The sequence below is a fragment of the Cervus canadensis genome, chromosome 1 (genome assembly GCF_019320065.1).
Source record: "Cervus canadensis isolate Bull #8, Minnesota chromosome 1, ASM1932006v1, whole genome shotgun sequence".
NCBI lineage: Eukaryota > Metazoa > Chordata > Mammalia > Artiodactyla > Cervidae > Cervus > Cervus canadensis.
In genome coordinates this window covers 10,670,867-10,692,076 of record NC_057386.1, presented here as the reverse complement: position 1 = coordinate 10,692,076, position 21,210 = coordinate 10,670,867, and the positions used below count along the sequence as shown (strand labels likewise).

At 40.9% G+C, this 21,210-nt stretch overlaps 1 protein-coding gene across 4 annotated transcripts in view; it reads right to left on the bottom strand.

The window, feature by feature from the left end:
• The window catches only part of RNF213 (ring finger protein 213), a 132,155-nt gene that overhangs the window by 39,603 nt on the left and 71,342 nt on the right, over window positions 1–21,210 (bottom strand). For all 4 annotated transcript variants that reach the window (XM_043462756.1, XM_043462747.1, XM_043462765.1 and 1 more), the window contains 5 exons: window positions 4,399–4,517; window positions 2,246–2,365; window positions 1,597–1,739; window positions 908–1,043; window positions 500–638 (listed from right to left, as the gene is read on the bottom strand). In XM_043462756.1, coding sequence (XP_043318691.1) covers window positions 500–638; window positions 908–1,043; window positions 1,597–1,739; window positions 2,246–2,365; window positions 4,399–4,517 — 657 coding nt within the window. The remainder of the gene's footprint in view (window positions 1–499; window positions 639–907; window positions 1,044–1,596; window positions 1,740–2,245; window positions 2,366–4,398; window positions 4,518–21,210) is intronic.

Here is a 21,210-nt window from a genome sequence, read left to right as displayed (position 1 = left end):
CCTCAACCACACAGGTTGTCATGGGCTAGTCTTGAGAACAGCATCAAGGTTTGTAGAAAAAGCACCAGGGACAATAAGTGAATACTTTGGGTCTTATTTTCGTGGTTATCAAATAACTTCATGCAGGAGGTCTAGGAAAGCAGCTTTCTTCCCTCCCGTACATATTTATCACCTCTTTAATTTACCAACCTAAAACGGCACCCATGTCTATGGTGATGAACATGGTGATAAAAGTTTACATCTGACAAGAACAGATGTTCTGGGTTTTGTTTGTTTTGGTTTTCACTATGAAAAAATTTAAAACACACAAAAGTACAGAAAAGAGTCAAGCAAACCCCATACAACTGCCACCCAGACTATCCTGTGCTCTCCGGGCAAAAAAAGTCGATGGCTCTGAATTTCTCAGAGGCTTGGAAGGAAGCGGCGGCCCCTCAGCTCGGAGAGCCGTGCGCCCTGCCCCCAGTCCCCCATCGCCCCGGGTTTCCTTTCCTGGTGGTACCTGAACGTGCCAGCCTCCTGTAGAGCGTCCTGATTGGAGGCCTCCCTCACCACCCAGTCCTTCACATTGCAGATAGAGTTCTCTTCCTGCTTCATTAAAAGGACGTAGAGGCGCATCTTAGCGACCAGCAAGAAAGTGGCTGTGGAAAAGCAGAGCAGACGTGCATTCAGCACATCCCTGGGCACCGAGCGGTGGGCTCGGCATCCCTGACACATCCCAGCAGGAAGGGAAGCCCGTCTCCTTTGGCCAGGCCAAGTCTACAGAAATCCCAGAGGTGCGTGTAGGTTGCCAGAGAGCCAGCTGCTTCTGGGAGCCATGGAGACCTACAGCGGGGGGATGATTCATGGACCGAAGGAGAAGCCCAGGCTGGGGTGTGGACAAGAGGGGCTCCCACACCTCTGTACTCACCATCTTCCTCTAGGAGGCTGAGGAGGATGGAGACCCTCCGAACACTGCGCTGACAGTCCTCATTCTGGTCTCTGAGCATGCCCACGGCACCCTGAATACAGCTTTTCAGCAGCCTGGTGGTGTCCAGGATCTGCGTCTGTCGACAGACAATCAAGCCTTCCATTTCTGCCACTTACACGTCAAGAAAAGCCAGGTGATGCCAGGGACATAAGGTCCAGGCACTGCATGCAGGGGGCACAGTTTTCCTCCTGCCCAAGTTCCTACCACATGTCCTTGTCAAGCTCCCCTTAGAACCACTGTGAGGGAATTCCCTGGCAGTCCAGTGGTAAAGACATTGCACTTTCACTACCATGGGCCTGGGTTCAATCCCTGGTCAGGGAACTATTAACAAGACCCTGCAAGCCACGTCGTGTGGCCAAAAGAAAAAAAAAATCTACTACAAGACAATCCTATGTGCCTGGGGACCTTGTCAGGGGTCAAGCAACAGAGCAAAACTGACTAGGGGACACCAGGAAAAGCCAAGGTCAGATCTGCTCCTGGTGATCTCACCTGCACTCACAGAGGCAGGGAGAGGAGGGCTGGGCTGAGCCCTGCCAGCTGACTCCACTCCTCGGACCCCTGGGTGTAAGTCTAAGGAAGGGGAGCCCACCGCCCAAGGGCTTAGAGGGCCAGAAAGAGTGAGAACTTACATCATGTTCTGGTCCGAAGCCTGGGCTATCATTTGTCTCAGGACTTTCTGTCTCCATTTTTACCTCTACCACTTGCTGCGACGTGACCGCCTCAGTTTCCATCAGCTCCTCACCATCTTCTTGGGCTCGGTGGCCCACCTCCACTGCAAAGAAGTAAAACAATGGAGCTACTGTTCAGAGGCAGAAGTGGTGGTGGGGAGCGCTGGCAACATCGTGTGCGTTGTGTGCTGGGGATCTGTCTGGGTTTCCCTGGCACCAGCCCCAGGAAGGGGCCCCAAAGGAGAGACTGTCAGTCACATAGATCAGCCTCCATTTGCCCACTTGACGTGGTCCACCAGTGGCAACCCGAGCTTCCATCCTGGGTTCAGATGGCTGATCCGGAAGCCAGGGTAAACAGAATCTGACATGTTCCACAGGCACCTGCAAAGACCTTGTGGAAATACTGCCTTCTCCTGGCCTTGGAAGTAGGAGACAGTGCCCTGGATTCATCAATACTCAGTTCAGCAAATGTGTCCCAAGCTCTTGCCAAGGGGCAGGTGTTGGACTTGGGGGACAGTAGCCTGAGGACCTGTCCTCGCGGCAGAATGCACACCTCCTGGCTTCCGCTCCCACCATCCTACCTCCCCAAGGACCTTTTCTCCAGACTCACCCTTAGGGGGATCTTCTGGTTTAAACAGCTGGCTGATGGCCACATCCTGCAGTTTAGTTACGTCTGAAACCATGACTGTGGATCTCCGGAGGTCGTCGATGTGCACAGAATGCCACAGCCCTGGGAAAACAAGCCCCAGAATCTTCCCTGTGTCCGCTGGTTTCTTCCTGACAGTTGTAAGCAGGGATACACCACTGTCCTGACAGTTTAACATACTCTTGAATGAATGATTTGTATCCTAAAGTCTAATCCCTTGAATATATATGGGAAACATATAGATGTCACACTATAGATGTTAACAACCTTAGCATGAAAATCAGTTTTAAGAACTGACATGACTAACAAAAAAAAAAGTATTTAAAGAAGGCTTATTATTCTTCTATAGCTGTATTATTAAACTTTCTGTATCGTAATCAGTAGAGGGGTGTGAGACACCAGCAAGGTTTGCCTCTTATTAACTACTAAATTATTAAACTAAATTATTATTTGCCCGTTTCTAGAATACCAATTTTCTCATACAGCAGATTCCTTGGAGATTCTTTAGGATCAGGTCCCAACAAAACAAATATTACAATAAATCAAATCACACAAGTTTTTTGGTTTCACAGTGTCTATAAAAATTGTTTATACTACACTGTATTTTATTAAGTGTGTAATAGCATTATGTCAAAACACGACATACATGCCTTAATTAAAAAATACTTGGGACATTCCTGGTGGTCCAACTGTAAACAATCCACCTGCCAAAGCAGGAGACACAGGTTCAGTCCCTGGTCTGGGAAGATTACACATGCCTCAGGGCAACTACGCCTGTGCATCACCACTACTGAGCCAGATCAGTGCTCTGCAATAAGAGAAGCCACCGCAGTGAGTCTGAGCACCACAACTAGAGAAAGCCCAAGCATAGCAATGAAGACCCAGTGCAGCCAAAAGTACACAAATAAAAATACTATACTGCACACACACAAAATAAAACAACCCAAAATACTATATTGCTGAAAAATGCTAACCATCGTCCTAGCTTTCATCTAGTCGTAGTAGCAACACAAAAGGTCACTCTGATCACAGGTCACCACAGCACATATAATAATGAAAATGCTTGAAATAGTTTGAGAATTATCTCAAATACTTGAGACAATTCAGAGACATGACGTGAGCAAAGGCCTTCAGAAAAATGGCACTGAGAGACTTGGCACAAGCCTTCAATTTGTAAGAAATGCAGTATCTGTGGAGTGCAATAAAGCAAAGTGCAATTAAACAAGGTGTGCCTATGTAGTAAATATTTGGTGAGTCTTCCTCAGAAAAAAAAGAGAGATTTAAGATAGCATTTTCTGACCCCAGGAGCAGGCATTAAGTATCCACACATTCATAACAATGCCAGTGGGAAATATCTTTCTGCATTATCCATATAGTAAAAGGGGAGGAACCAGAGATTAATCAAGCATTTATCAACAAATACTGAAATGAAGTACTGTAGGTTGCAGCAGCCAGTCTGAAGATGAAGTGTTTTTGTTTTTCGCATCAATCAGCTTTAAGAAATCTAATTGCATTTGAAACAAACACAGTTGAGATTATGTGTGTGTGCTCAGTCACTCAGTTGTGTCTAACTCTTTGTGACCCCATGGACTGTAGCCTGCCAGGCTCCTCTGTCCATGGAAATTTTCCAAGGACAGAAATTTTCTGGAAATTTTCCAGGCAAGGAAATGGAGTGGGTTGCCATTTCTTCCTCCAGGCCATCTTCTGAACCCAGAGATGCAACCTGCATCTCCTGTGTCTCCTGCATTGGCAGGCAGATTCTTTACCACTGAGCCACCTGGGAGGACCACTGAGATTAACATTAATCTTCTAATATCAGACTTTGTACATCATAGGACCAAACAGTGGCTTGGGGAAAGAATCCACCAACAATGCAGGAGACTGTCTGCAATGCAGCAGACGTAGGTTTGATCCCGGGGTTGGGAAGATGCCCTGGAGATGGAAATGGCAACCCACTCCTGGAAAATCCCAGGGACAGAGGAGCCTGACGGGCTATAGTCCATGGGGTCACAAGAGTTGGACATGACTTAGTGACTAAACCACCACCACCGCAGGACCAAATTAGAAATAACTTAAACATTATTATACAAACATATTCACAAATATTTTGGTCCTACCTCCATGGAATCCTACATAGGACGTTCCACTTCCCATCCGAGACAGTTTTGTGATAAAATAGACCAAGATATGGTTCTTATTTCCTTGTATCTTGTTGATTTCATTTATAGCAGAATACCTATTTCAAAAACAAAAAAAGCAAAGACAGAACAAAACAAAAAAGCTAAGAAAAAACAAAATGAACACTGCAAAATGATTAAAGGGTGTCCTCAAAGAGGTCAAGTTTCATCTCACTTTGTTTTTTAACTGTACATAAATTTCACACCTTCATGCTTGTTATCCTCTCTTACAAGAGAACAGGGGCAAGACTTCTCTAAATAGTCTCATTTCTTTCCCCTATTCCTGTGTTCCTCTCCTTTGAAATGGCATTTTTTAATTGGTCAGGAACCCTCTCTTATAATGCTTAATAAGCTTGGCCAGATGCTACTAAGGGTAAGGGTAGTGCTCTTGTCCATTTCAAAAAACAGAGTTCTGTGAACAGACAACCAAAGGACAAAGATAATCATGATACTAAATATAGCTTCCAATGCTTTGGAAGGTCCAAAAATTACTTTTACTTTAACATCAAGTAATAAGGGGATGCAGTTAATTCTAAAAGCATCAAATTTCCACTACAAACAATTTAAAGCTGTCAAATAAATACAACTGAAAGCATTTAAATGCCATTAATGCCTCTGAACTTGCAGTAAATTCATATCATGTAATTTAAAATGAATAATGACCGGGAGGAGGAGCCAAGATGGCAGAGGAGTAGGACGGGGAGACCACTTTCTCTCCTACACATTCATCAAAAGAATATCTGAACGCAGAGCAAACTTTACAAAACAACTTCTGATCGCTAGCTGAGGTCATCAGGCGCCCAGAAAAACAGCCCATTGTCTTCAAAAGGAGGTAGGACAAAATATAAAAGATAAAAAGTGAGAAAAAAGAGCTAAGGACGGAGATCCTTCCTGGGAAGCAAGTCTTTAGAGGACGTTTCCAGACACCGGAAAACCCTCGCACTGGCGGGCCTGGGGGAAGTGTTTGAATCTAGGAGGGCAACCTGACTGGGAGGGAAACAATAAATAAAACCCACAGATTACCTGCCTAAAAGCAACTCGCAGCTGAAAAGTACCCCAGACACCCGCATCCGCCACCAGCAAGTGGGGACGGCGCGGAGAGGAGCGGGCAGCATTGCTTGAGGTAGGGTCCGGGCCTGAGTGCCCTGAGGACAATCGGAGGGAGCTTTTGTGAGTTGCCAACTTGAACTGTGGGACAGCAAAAGAGAGAAATTTAACCGGCCGGAACACGCTGCCGGCCGTTCGCAGAACAAAGGGACCGAGAAAGTCCAGAGAAGAGCTCGCAGACTGAGGACCGGCCCAGACACGCCGGAGGCGGGAGCAGGTCGCGGCGAGACACAGGGCGCAGGCACCTGACCGGCGCTGGCGGGGACTGGGGCTGGGGACGCGGAGGGCAGAAGGTGCATGCACCCGACTGGCGCCGGCGGACTGGCGCCGGCGGAAACCGAGATTGGGACCGTGGAAGGGAGTGGGCGCGCCGCACCCGGGGAAAGTGCGCCTGTCAAGCCCCTGGCTGCCTGGACCGCTCTGACTGGGAAGGCACAAGAGAGGAAGCAGCCTTTTGTTCCGCGCTTTTGTGGAACACCGGAGGGCTGGAGCTGCGCGCAGCGCGGGGCGCGCTCCATATGGAGCAGCCTGGAGCCTGAGCAGCGCAGACGGAGAAAGCAGCGCCAGCCTCTCCCCGCTGCGCCAACTCCTCCCCACAGCGCCAGCCCCTCCCCGCAGCGCGACAGAACTAGCTACCTGAATAAGAGTCCACCTCCGCCCGCCTGTGTCAGGGCGGAAATGAGGCTCTGAAGAGACCGGCAAACAGAAGCCAAATAAACAAAGGGAACCGCTTCAGAAGGGACCGGTGCAACAGATTAAAATCCCTGTAGAAAACACCGATTACACCGGAAGGGGCCTGTAGATATCGAGAAGTGTAAGCTGGAACGAGGAGATATCTGAAACTGAGCTGAACCCACACTGACTGCAACAGCTCCAGAGAAATTCCTAGATATATTTTTAGTTTTTTTTTTTAAGTAAGAAAAAAAAAATTTTTTTTTAATCTTTTCTTTTTTATTTTTTCTCTTTTATTTTCCTTTAAAATTCCCTATTACTCCCCCATTACTCCTTAACTTTCATTTTCATAGATTTTTATGATTTTTTTAATTAGGGAAAATTCTTTTTTTTTCTCCTTTTTCTCTTCTATTTTCTATTTTTCTTTTTCTCTTATTTCTTTTAAAGTCCTCTAGTACTCCTCTACTACTCCTTAATTTTCATTTTCAATACACTATAACCTTACCAAAAAAAAAAAAAAGAAGAGAAACCCTATTTTTAAACTGAACTTCATATATATTTTTTAAATTTTTTGTGTGTGTTTTGGTTTTTGTTTTTAATATAGTATTTTTAAGAGTCTAACCTCCACTCTAGATTTTTAATTTTTGTTTTTCAGTATATGATATAAATTGTGAACATTTAAGAATCCAATATTCAGTTCCCATTTTTATTCAGGAGTGTGTTGATTATTCTCTCCCAATCTTGACTCTCTGTTTTCTACCTCAGAACACCTCTATTTCCTCCTTTCCCCTTCTCTTCCCAATCCAATTCTGGGAATCTTGGTGGGTGTCTGGGCTACAGAGAACACTCTGGGAACAGACAACTGCATAGATCTGTCTCTCTCCTCTTGAGTCCCCCTTTCTCTCCTCCTGCTCATCACTATCTCCCTCCTCCCTCTCCTCTTCTTCATGTAACTCTGTGTACCTCTCTGGGCGTCCCTAACGGGGGAGAATCTTTTCACCATTAACCTAGAAGTTTTATTATCAGTGCTGTATAGTTGGAGAAGTCCTGAGACTACAGGAAGAATAAAACCAAAATCCAGAGGCAGGAGACTTAAGCCCAAAACCAGAGAACACCAGAAAACTCCTGACTACATGGAACTGTAAGTAATAAGTGACCGTCCAAAAGCCTCCATACCTACACTGAAACCAACCACCACCCAAGAGCCAATAAGTTTTAGAGCAAGACACACCACGCAAATTCACCAGCAACGCAGGAACATAGCCCTAAACGTCAACATACAGGCTGCCCAAGGTGACACCTAACACATAGACCCATCTCAAAACTCATTACTGAGCACTCCATTGCTCTCCAGAGAGAAGAAATCAAGTTCCACGCACCAGAACACCGACGCAAACTTCCCTAACCAGGAAACCTTGACAAGCCAATCATCTAACCCCACCCACTGGGTAAAACCTCCACAATAAAAAGGAACCACAGACCTCCAGAATACAGAAAGCCCACTCCAGACACAGCAATCTAAACAAGATGAAAAGGCAGAGAAATACCAACAGGTAAAGGAACATGAAAAATGCCCACCAAGTCAAACAAAAGAGGAGGAGATAGGGAATCTACCTGAAAAAGAATTTAGAATAATGATAATAAAAATGATCCAAAATCTTGAAAACAAAATGGAGTTACAGATAAATAGCCTGGAGACAAAGATTGAGAAGATGCAAGAAATGTTTAATAAAGACCTAGAAGAAATAAAAAAGAGTCAATTAAAAATGAATAATGCAATGAATGAGATCAAAAACACTCTGGAGGGAACCAAGAGTAGAATAATGGAGACAGAAGATAGGATAAGTGAGGTAGAAGATAAAATGGTGGAAATAAATGAAGCAGAGAGGAAAAAAGAAAAAAAGGATCAAAAGAAATGAGGACAACCTCAGGGACCTCTGGGACAATGTGAAACACCCCAACATTCGAATCATAGGAGTCCCAGAAGAAGACAAAAAGAAAGGCCATGAGAAAATACTCGAGAAAAAGGGGGATAATAGCTGAAACTTCCTAAATGGGGAAGCGAAATAGCCACCCAGTCCAAGAAACCCAGAGAGTCCCAAACAGGATAAACCCAAGGCCAAAACACCCAAGACACATATTAATCAAATTAACAAAGATCAAACACAAAGAACAATTATTAAAAGCAGCAATGGGAGAAAACAACCAAATAACCACACAAAGCGGATTTCCCATAAGATAACAGCTGATCTATCAATAGAAACCCCCAGGCGGGAATGGGAATGGCAGACAACTGAAAGTATATGAAAGAAAATAACCTTACAAACCCAGATTACTGTACCCAGCAAGGATCTCATTCAGATATGAAGGAGAATTCAACAGCTTTACAGACAAGCAAAAGCTGAGAGAATTCAGCACCACCAAACCAGCTCTTCAACAAATGCTAAAAGATCTTCTCTAGACAGGAAATGCAGAAAGGTTGTATAAACGTGAACCCAAAACAACAAAGTAAATGGCAACGGGACCACACCTATCAATAATTACCCTAAATGTAAATGGGTTGAATGCCCCAACCAAAAGACAAAGATTGGCTGAATGGATACAAAAACAAGACCCCTATATATGCTGTCTACAAGAGACCCACTTCAAAGCAAGAGACACATACAGACTAAAAGTGAAGGGCTGGAAAAAAATATTTCACGCAAACGGAGACCAAAAGAAAGCAGGAGTCACAATACTCATATCAGATAAAATAGACTTTCAAATAAAGGATGTGAAAAGAGACAAAGAAGGACACTACATAATGATCAAAGGATTAATCCAAGAAGAAGATATAACAATTATAAATATATATGCACCCAACATAGGAGCACCACAATATGTACGGCAAACGCTAACGAGTATGAAAGAGGAAATTAATAGTAACACAATAATAGTGGGAGACTTTAATACCCCACTCACAACTATGGATAGATCAACTAAACAGAAAATTAACAAGGAAACACAAACCTTAAATGACACAGTGGACCAGCTAGACCTAATTGATATTTATAGGACATTTCACCCCAAAACAATCAACTTCACCTTTTTCTCAAGTGCACACGGAACCTTCTCCAGAATAGATCACATCCTGGGCCATAAATCTGGTCTTGGAAAATTCAAAAAAATTGAAATCATTCCAGTCATCTTTTCTGACCACAGTGCAGTAAGATTAGATCTCAATTACAGGAAAAAAATTGTTAAAAATTCAAACATATGGAGGCTAAATAACACGCTTCTGAATAACCAACAAAGCATAGAAGAAATCAAAAAAGAAATCAAAATATGTATAGAAATGAATGAAAATGAAAACACAACAACCCAAAACCTATGGGACACTGTAAAAGCAGTGCTAAGGGGAAGGTTCATAGCATTACAGGCTTACATCAAGAAACAAGAAAAAAGCCAAATAAATAACCTAACTCTACACCTAAAGCAATTAGAGAAGGAAGAAATGAAGAACCCCAGAGTTAGCAGAAGGAAAGAAATCTTAAAAATCAGGGCAGAAATAAATGCAAAAGAAACTAAAGAGACCATAGCAAAAATCAACAAAGCTAAAAGCTGTTTTTTTGAAAAAATAAACAAAATTGACAAACCATTAGCAAGACTCATTAAGAAACAAAGAGAGAAGAACCAAATTAGCAAAATTAGAAATGAAAATGGAGAGATCACAACAGACAACACTGAAATACAAAGGATCATAAGAGACTACTACCAGCAGCTCTATGCCAATAAAATGGACAACTTGGATGAAATGGACAAATTCTTAGAAAAGTATAACTTTCCAAAACTGAACCAGGAAGAAATAGAAGATCTTAACAGACCCATCACAAGCAAGGAAATCGAAACTGTAATCAAAAATCTTCCAGCAAACAAAAGCCCAGGACCAGATGGCTTCACAGCTGAATTCTAACCAAAAATTTAGAGAAGAGCTAACACCTATCTTACTCAAACTCTTCCAGAAAATTGCAGAGAAGGTAAACTTCCAAACTCATTCTATGAGGCCACCATCACCCTAATTCCAAAACCAGACAAAGATGCCACAAAAAAAGAAAACTACAGGCCAATATCACTGATGAACATAGATGCAAAAATCCTTAACAAAATTCTAGCAAACAGAATCCAACAACATATTAAAAAAATCATACACCATGACCAAGTGGGCTTTATCCCAGGAATGCAAGGATTCTTTAATATCCGCAAATCAATCAATGTAATACACCACATTAACAAATTGAAAGATAAAAACCATATGATTATCTCAATAGATGCAGAGAAAGCCTTTGACAAAATTCAACACCCATTTATGATTAAAACTCTCCAGAAAGCAGGAATAGAAGGAACATACCTCAACATAATAAAAGCTATATATGACAAACCCACAGCAAGCATCACCCTCAATGGTGAAAAATTGAAAGCATTTCCCCTGAAATCAGGAACAAGACAAGGGTGCCCACTCTCACCACTACTATTCAACATAGTGTTGGAAGTTTTGGCCACAGCAATCAGAGCAGAAAAAGAAGTAAAAGGAATCCAGATAGGAAAAGAAGTGAAACTCTCGCTGTTTGCAGATGACATGATCCTCTACATAGAAAACCCTAAAGACTCTTCCAGAAAATTACTAGAGCTAATCAATGAATATAGTAAAGTTGCAGGATATAAAATTAACACACAAAAATCCCTTGCATTCCTATATACTAACAATGAAAAAACAGAAAGAGAAATTAAGGAAACAATACCATTCACCATTGCAACAAAAAGAATAAGATACTTAGGAGTATATCTACCTAAAGAAACAAGACCTATACATAGAAAACTATAAAACACTGATGAAAGAAATCAAAGAGGACACAAACAGATGGAGAAACATACCATGCTCATGGATTGGAAGAATCAATATTGTCAAAATGGCTATTCTAGGGCCTAAAGCAATCTATAGATTCAATGCAATCCCTATCAAGTTACCAACGGTATTTTTCACAGAACTAGACCAAAGAATTTCACAATTTGTATGGAAATACAAAAAACCTCGAATAGCCAAAGTAATCTTGAGAAAGAAGAATGGAACTGGAGGAATCAACCTGCCTGACTTCAGACTCTACTACAAAGCCACAGTCATCAAGACAGTATGGTAATGGCACAAAGACAGAAATATAGATCAATGGAACAGAATAGAAAGCCCAGAGATAAATCCACGAACCTATGGACACCTTATCTTTGACAAAGGAGGCAAGGATATACAATGGAAAAAAGACAACCTCTTTAACAAGTGGTGCTGGGAAAACTGGTCAACCCCTTGTAAAAGAATGAAACTAGAACACTTTCTAACACCATACACAAAAATAAACTCAAAATGGATTAAAGATCTAAATGTAAGACCAGAAACTATAAAACTCCTAGAGGAGAACATAGGCAAAACACTCTCCGACATAAATCACAGCAAGATCCTCTATGACCCACCTCCCAGAATATTGGAAATAAAAGCAAAACTAAACAAATGGGACCTAATGAAACTTAAAAGCTTTTGCACAACAAAGGAAACTATAAGTAAGGTGAAAAGACAGCCCTCAGATTGGGAGAAAATAATAGCAAATGAAGAAACAGACAAAGGATTAATCTCAAAAATATACAAGCAACTCCTGCAGCTCAATTCCAGAAAAATAAATGACCCAATCAAAAAATGGGCCAAAGAACTAAACAGACATTTCTCCAAAGAAGACATACAGATGGCTAACAAACACATGAAAAGAGCTCAACATCACTCATTATCAGAGAAATGCAAATCAAAACCACAATGAGGTACCATTACACGCCAGTCAGGATGGCTGCTATCCAAAAGTCTACAAGCAATAAATGCTGGAGAGGGTGTGGAGAAAAGGGAACCCTCTTACACTGTTGGTGGGAATGCAAACTAGTACAGCCGCTATGGAGAACAGTGTGGAGATTCCTTAAAAAACTGGAAATAGAACTGCCATATGACCCAGCAATCCCACTTCTGGGCATACACACTGAGGAAACCAGATCTGAAAGAGACACGTGCACCCCAATGTTCATCGCAGCACTGTTTATAATAGCCAGGACATGGAAGCAACCTAGATGCCCATCAGCAGATGAATGGATAAGGAAGCTGTGGTACATATACACCATGGAATATTATCAGCGTTAAAAGATTCATTGAACCGTCTAATGAGATGGATGAACTGGAAGCCCTTATACAGAGTGAAGTAAGCCAGAAAGATAAAGAACATTACAGATTACTAACACATATATATGAATTTTAGAAAGATGGTAACGATAACCCTATATGCAAAGCAGAAAAAGAGACACAGAAATACAGAACAGACTTTTGAACTCTGTGGGAGAATGTGAGGGTGGGATATTTCAAAAGAACAGCATGTATACTATCTATGGTGAAACAGATCACCAGCCCAGGTGGGACTGCATGAGACAAGTGCTCGGGCCTGGTGCACTGGGAAGACCCAGAGGAATCGGGTGGAGAGGGAGGTGGGAGGGGGGATCGGGATGGGGAATACGTGTAAATCTATGGCTGATTCATATCAATGTATGACCAAAAAAAATAAATTAAAAAAAAAATCAAAAAAATAAAAAATAAAAAAAAAAAATAAAAAAATAAAAGCATTTGCTTTGCAAAATAAAAGCAAACAAAACCAAAAAACAAAATTCAAACAAAACAAAAAACTGAGTACTGGAATCCTTTCTTTACCACTAGTGTACTGCATGATTATAAATAAGTTAATTAAACTCTCCATTCCAGTAATTCTTTTGTCAGTGAAGTGAACACCAAAGTTACTGCATAGAACAAAAATACTTATTAAGATTGTTCTTGAGAGAGTTTAAGATTTCCTCATCTAAATGTCTATTATAATAATCTGTTTACAGAGACAAAGTCTTAACATAATTATTTGAAGCAACAATGATAATATTCTGAAATGTATTATCTAAAAGAGCTTAAAAGTAAAAAACGCCAGATGGCTTTAGAATTCCCATTTCCAAAATGGAAGTTTAGTGTTTGATCTTGTCTGCCTCAGAGGACAAGCGTTTCATCATGTATTACTGTAGCAATTATTTTCTACCTTATGATTTAGTGAAACTGGTTAGCACAGTCGCTAGATACAGAAGGCTAAAGTCTGTCCTTAGAAAGAAATACTCTCCCAAAGAAGAATTGACTCCTTCTCATTTACATAATGGTTACATTGTGTGATGCTGTAAAGAAGCACCGCAATACCTGTCAGGAGATGTAGGATCCAGTCTACTCCTGTCATTACCAAGTCCCTGGACAACTTTGTGTCTCACTTTCTTCATGTGCAAAATGAAAAGGTTGGGCCAGGTAATTCCTAACATCTCTTCCAACCTAGAGATTTTATTTAAAAATTTGGAAATGGATTTATATTGCATACAAAAATGGAAAATAATAATAATAATAACTACTGTAAAAATATTTTAAATAATAATTTAAATAATTAAAATTATTTAAATAATAATTTTAAAAGTTGAGATGGTAATTTTGAATGTAAGGTGAAACCAACTGTGTTACAGTGTATTTAGTTAATACAACAGGTATGTAAATGGTGGTATTCTCATTCTTAAAAATAAAATCTATAATTTGCTTCAGATAATAAATTGGCAAACAAATCAACCACAAATAATGCAGGCAATGCTGATAACCTGATCTCAGAATAACTTTTTTCTGAACCAGGATTTCTCAACTTTAGTGCTACTAACATTTTGAGATGGGTACTTCTTTGCTGTGGTTGTGGGGGGAACTCTCCTGCACAATTTAGGGTGTTTGGTAGCCTTCCTGGCATCTGTCCACTGCATTCAGTAGTGTCAGTAACATTCCTGACCCCCCAAATTGTGGTAACCAAACCTGTCTCCATATATTTGTCTCTACTTGATAATCACCGCTATAAAGTGAACTAACTTTCTCCGGCTTCCTGTCTTGTCATGTGCTCAAGGTACGAGACTTGTCAGGATATTTCAACACCTCTTAAATAGGTATACATATTTCTATGAACCAGAGCACCAAACACAAGAATTATTGCTATTAGTATGGGAGTTACAATACATGGATGCTTACTTGTGCCAGGCACCAAATAATCTTTACTTTTTCAAGCCAGTATCCGTTCAGTTAACTCCTCCACTAGATGAAAAATGGAGCCTTTATCCCCAAAGACCTTACTTTATGGCATGGGAGACACACAATCCATGAATATAAAATGGGCCTCAAACCATTTACAAAGTAGGACACTGATGAAGTAAGTGTGACTACAGAGGGTGCTGAGTGAAAGGCAGATAAGAGTGGATGGGAAGGGAGGTGGCCAAGAGGAGTGGAGTGACCCTTAACAGGGAGGTTCCGCTGGAGACGAGCCTGGCATTTTGTTTTCCAGGGTGGCAGTCCCAGGGTGATTTTGCAGTTTTTCCTTTCCACTCCCACTTCAAAAGGTGATCAGTATGGAAATTTATGCGTCTAACAAGCCTTATACACAACCGTTTCAGAGCAGCTAAATGATTCTGTGACCAAGACTATGCAGTTAAGTATGTCTCTGTTGCAGGATGTTGGAAAGTGCCATAATTCTTGCCAAATAAATGCCAAAGACTGCAATACCAGGGTTATTCAAAGCAAGAAACCATGCAGAATACTGACCAGAGAACGAATGGTGCAGTCATGTGGATTTGGTCTTGAGTCCCGACTCTCATCACGTGCTATTTGTGATCCTCTATTTTTTCTTCTGTAAAATGGAAATAAGAGGTATACTGAAAGGACTCATAGTATGTTGAAAATATTAGATAAATCAATTATATATAATTTATACTATAAAACACTTAGCAGAATCTCTGGTGCCTACTAAGGAAACGATAATATAAGTCACATTATTATTCATTTTAAAATGTAAATACTTCTCTTTCAGGGTTCTACATATGTACCAGAATCCCCTTGAGGTTGCTTTTCACATGTGAATATGTGAATCCACAAAAGGAGAAATTTTTAGTATATGTTCTGCTGAAGAGAGCACGAGAAATTTTTAAATAAGAAGAAATTATATGAGAAGGAAGGTTTCAATTATGCCTGGAGAATAGAAAGTGATCAAAAGGGCTTTCTGGCATAACAAAAAGGTTAGAGAAAGAATGAGCAGATCAGGTTCTGAGTTCTTGAGAAAGGATTACCTAGAGAGGATAGGCTGAGGCAAAGCTGATGCATTGCATGTGAGCCCAGGGCACATGTGGGATGGTGCAGTCCTGCTGTGAGGGCCATCTTTTGGAAGGAGTGTTAATTGAGTTCAGGTTCAACTTTTTGCTGCTTATAAGCCCATCCTCTAGAGACAAGTGTGAGTAGGAAAGGAAAGTCTGCTTTATTCTGGAGGCCAGCAACCTGGGGAAAATGTGGACGCCTGTACAAGGCCAACTCCCAACTGCTTTTTAAGGGGAATTTCAAGGACTTCCCTGGTAGTCAAGTGGTTAAAACTTTGCACTTCCAAGGCAAGGGGGTGTGGGTTTGATCCCTGGTTGGGGAACTAATATTCCACAAGCTGCCTGCTGTGACCAAAAAAAAAACAATTTAGTCAAGAGGAATTTCAGGGTCAGGAGTGTACAAGTGGAGGGAGGGGGCAACGTGCAGAATAGCACAGTCAGCTCCAAGAATCATCTTGGTTACGTGGTGGTCTAATCAGCATCATCTTGACTGTGTTAAGTTCAGTTCATCTTTAGTTCTGGGGCTGGTTCGTGTTCATTTCTTTGAGGACAGTTCTTGAAATTGTGCAAGATGGAGCACATACCATGGCTACAATCTGGTCGTCGTGTGGTTAACTTCCATCTGGTGGGACGTGCGTGCTAAGTGGCTTCGGTTCTGCCCAGCTCTTTGTAACGCTATAGACCGTAGCCTGCCAGGCTCCTCTATCCATTTCCCAGGCAAGAATACTGGGGTGGGTTGCCATGCCCTCCTCCAGGGGATCTTCCCGACCCAGGGACGGAACCCACGTCTCTTACGTCTCCTGTATTGACTGGCAGGGTCTTTACCACTAACATCACCTGGGAAGCCCCCTCTACCTGGTGGGAGTGTCAGTATTTGTAAAACAGCTCGAAGGATATGGCGTAGAACATTAACTATAGCCCTTGACGAGGAATGAAAAGATCCCTGACTTTGTTTAATGCTAAATTATTATGACTTTTGTTGCTTGACTATTTTCCTCTGTTTCTGCATTTTTTCACTTCTCTGATTAAATTTACTCTTTGACTAAATGTTTTTCTACAGACAAGAGGCAGGCAGAGCAAATGAGGGGTGGGGAGTGTGCCCTGTCCTGGGAAGGCCGCTTAGGGTTCTACTCTGTTACAGGAGATTTCAGTACTTTTGGGCATCCCTTAAGGTACTGTTTTCTCCATATTGTTTTCTGAATCCCCTTCTTCCTCAACTCCAAAGGAAATAGGAAAGGTTTTGAGTTGCTCAAACGCATCTTGCTACTCTCAAACCTGGGAATGAATGTTCTTGTTTAAAATGAGCTGAGGACACATAAGAAAGAAAGGAGTGAGATATTTCTTGCATGAGTGAGGAGGTGGCCTTGGATATGGTAGTTTCAACCAGAAGTCAAAGGATTCTATGAAGAATATAACATAAGTCAAACTTATTAACCAAAAGGGCATCTGACCTGTTGTGAAACTAGAGAATGGGAGGTAGGTAGATAGGAGAGAAAGACCCAACCCCAAGATGAGAAAAGTTGCTGGTTCTCAGGGAGTTGAATGAGAGGTGCTGGTTTACCAAATCCAGTGTATTCCTCTTTTAAAAAACTTTTTATTTTGTATTGGGGTATAGCCAATTAACAATGTTGTGGTAGTTTCAGGTGTGAGTTTCAGACTCAGCCATACATATACATGCATCCATCCCCCTCACCCCCCAAACTCCCCTCCCACCTAGTGCTTTCATCTTAATCTCTTGGATCTGTGTCCAAGATGCCAATCTGTAGATCTTGGGTCATCAGGAGGAATAACCTTCCATTTGAGGCAGGTCTGTTTCTTCAGTAGTGCCTTATCCTGACCTGATCTCTCTGGTTTCAGGTTCTTTGTCTGACTTTGACTCCACAGTTCCTTCTATCTTTTGGTTTTTGTAGATCTCTGTCTCCAGGATGTCTCTGGTTCCAGCTTCTTCCTTAGTTCATTTTCTGCTGTAGTTCTCCTGGCCCTGGTTTATAATCCTTCATTTCACAATCCACTGTTGCTCAAGTGTCATTGTAACAAAAGAGGAGGGTCTATGGAACCTCAGAAGGGACTCTGCAGTGTTGCACAAAAGAGGAACACAGGCTGATCATCGTGAACACTGAACTTCTTCTGTGTGTCCTTCACTGCTAAAACTTAGTTGAGTCCATGAACTGACAGTGTGTGCTGGCCTACAGGGTGTAGAACTTGTGATGAGGGGAGGCAATGGAAGAGGGGATCACTCAGGAAAGACCTGATGAGACGGCATTGTGTGGTTCCGAAGGGAAGAAATCTTCCCTGCTGTCCTTGCCCTTTCTGCCCACCTTTCTTGCACTCTTTGATGGTTATTCTGGAGCTCACTTGAACTCAACCTGGGAATGAGATGGACTCCTTAACTGCTTTATTACTCAGATGTCATCCTGCCATTTGATGTTTATTAAGTATGGCATCTTGTTATTATAGAGGACACTTTCCAGAGACCAAGTGTGACAGCAAAAGTTGGTTCAGGTCTCACATTCATCACTATTTTGGAAAGAACATAACCTTTTTCACTGTTTAATTCCTGTCCATTCCTTGACATGAGTAAACACTCTCTGACTCTCTTAAGATGTTTTTAACTTACTTAGAAGTACAATTGCATTGTTATATTGTCTGACAGCATATAGAGATAACACGATTCCATGTTGGCCAGTATTCTGAGCTGTTACCCTGCATCTCTTTCTCCTCATTATCCAGTCTGTAGGTTTATGTCATGTTAGTCAAAATGTTACTTTTAACTAAAATACATCATTCTCATTGGCTAAAGTTCTTCTAAAAGTGAAAAACTAGTAGTATAAACATAAAGGAGTAAGAATAGGTAAATGGTGAAATTCAGTTATTACGTATGTAATCTTATGGATAACAGACAGCCATTAAAAATCATGATCTCAGAAAATGTTTAATAGCATGGAAAATGCTTATTACATAATCTAAGAGAAAAAAAACCCAAGATGTAAAACCACACAAATTGTATAATTTAAAATAGGCAAAAACATAGATTACATTTGAAGAAAAACATTGGGAGGAAACACCAAAAGTTAAGGGTGTTTATATCTGATAAAGTAAGAACTGACTGTGGCTGAGTTTATGTTTTTTAAAAATTTTTTCAAATTTTAAAGTACGCATTGTATCATAAAAAAGTAGGCACAGTAAAAATTTCCTTGATCAGATCTTACTTATAACACCCTTTCAGGTGACAGTTTCTTGTTCTATAATCTTCCTAGAAATCTCCTCTCCTTTATATTAATTGCCCTTTATATCTTTTAAATAGCCAAGCATTTATGTATATCTAAACAACTTTCACAGTAATATATTTAATGCTATTTCTTTGTGTAAATAGTTTCACACTTCTTTTGTAGTCAATAATATATACATTTGCTTGGTTTACAGTCATCGGAAGGGCACTTTTGGTTTTTTGTTTGTTTAATCTTGGTTTCTAGGAAGCAGAACTGCTAAGGAGGTGCAGGTTTTACTCTGAGTTAGCAGTCAGAAATCAAAAGAAAATGCCATGTGGAGAGAGAACAGGTGGCTATGGGGTGCTCTACACTAGGCCCTTCCATGAGTGACCTCATTTTCTCTTTAGACCCCATTCAAGAGGTAGATGTTTGCTCCTAATCACATATGAAGCTCTAAGACTTACAAGGGCACACAGCTAGCAAGGGCTTCCTCTTTTAGGCCTGTTTTCTCAACTGAACTCTTCTGCTTTACCTGGTCATAAACACATCTGTCTAGCAACGTGTGGACACTGAGAGATCAACTACATAACTGAAAATGTAAGTTTGTGAATGCATGACAGGAAAGTATGTGTACATATATTTTTAATGCTTGTCATTTCACATCATAGCAATTTATTTTGTGTATGTTGTATATAAGTTCCTTGTTGTCAGAGGACAAATATTTTTGCTCCTTTTTAACTCCCCACAGTTAACAGTATACAATGCCTTCAATCTAGATTCTCAATGGGTGCGCCCACCTAGCTGTTAAATACTTATACTCATGGCACACTGCTACTGTGGATTCAGAGATGGTTCAATGAATTTCATTATGTTAGGACTTCATGCAGATGGATAATAGCTAATCAGATGACAAAGACTTCTAGACAATCGAAACAATTAGTGTGGGAGCTATAGCTATGATCTTATGTGTACCTTCACAAAACAGAGAATTAAAACTGGCCAATTTTGTAGCTCATTTTTTAGACAAGAATGGTGGAAAAGGCATGTGTTATTAATACTACTTATATAACTACTTCCTAGCAAAATGGTCTCTTAAACTAGTGATATTTTTTGAAGTGTTAAAATGTAGCAATAACCTTTGAGTTCCAGATGTATTGCTGAAATGAGAACATTTTGGTAAGGTCAGTAAGCAAAGTTGTAGTAATTAAATCACCAGTGACTAATGTACATGATAGTTCTTAGATTCCAATATATTGCTGAATTAGAATATGTCAAAGATCAATTAAAATGATAATATTTAAAATACCACCAACAAAACCAAAGCTATTTGGCTTTCTCTTCCTGAATTTTTACTCCTTTTATTTTTCAAACCTTTACGTGTATCCTAGAATGAATTGGTTGATTAGTTAACTAACTGAATGTATGATCATGTCCCGGGTGTTCTGCCAGATATAACTCAAAATACAAAGATAAGAAAGACACAGTTCCTGGCATCAAGGATGTTACAGTCTAGCACATTATTTGTATATCAATGAGGACACAAATAACAGTAAGTGAAGATGGGGAAAGGAGAAGAGGTGATGTGGTCTGAGTAAAGAATGAGTCAGTCTAAATGGGTTTTATCAGTTCATCCAGGGGCAGTAAATCGTGCTGGCCAGATGATGGTGAAAGTGGTTTTCATAACATTTCACCTTAAGGTGTGTAATGTTTATAAAGCCATGAACCATGCAGTTCTGTCCTGGGGCAGGACTGTACATTAATGAACTCACTTACCAAAAGTAATCTCAGTGTCTCAAACACTGCACTTGTGTTTCTCAAGTACTATGAAGGGTACAAGTATCTCTCAGAAAAATTTCCTCAAATTTCCCCTTTTCTCTTTCCCACAAGCTGCCATCACACCCCACAGCTATTCTCACTCCTTGCTTCTTTTCTGAGCCATTTCCTCTGCCCCCAGTTTGGGCTGTTTTTATTTTTCTCTTCCCACCCTCTCTGGCTCTTTATCATCACTGACTCAGTTACGTCTTCCTCTCTTCCTACCACCTCACAGACACTGCTCTTGGTTCGTTCTCTGATGATTCTCCATTACTAATGCCCAAAGCATTACTTTCTTTTCACAACTCTTCTCAGAAGATAAAGGAGGGGAAGAAGCAGCATAAAGTCAGAATCTTCTTTAGCAGCTTGAAAAGACTCTTAAACAAGTAGTTTTTGCACTCTTATGGAGGGTCAAAATCTTCTCTGAACCTACCCCATCCGAGGTCCTGCAATCCGAGTCCTTTAATCTCTTGCCTATAGAATCGTTTGTCAGAGTGCTGTTGTCGATATCCTTTCATACCTCTGATGCCGCACATTTCATTGCAGCTGTGATTCACTCAGGAAACAGCCTTCAACTGTAGAAATGTAGGTCAGGATCATACATATGTAGGATGTCATTCATATGGAAGATAAAAGACAAAAATTCCTATTGTAAACTTCCTCTTTCCTTAATTCATTCTAGTATTTTCCAGTACTGGAGGCC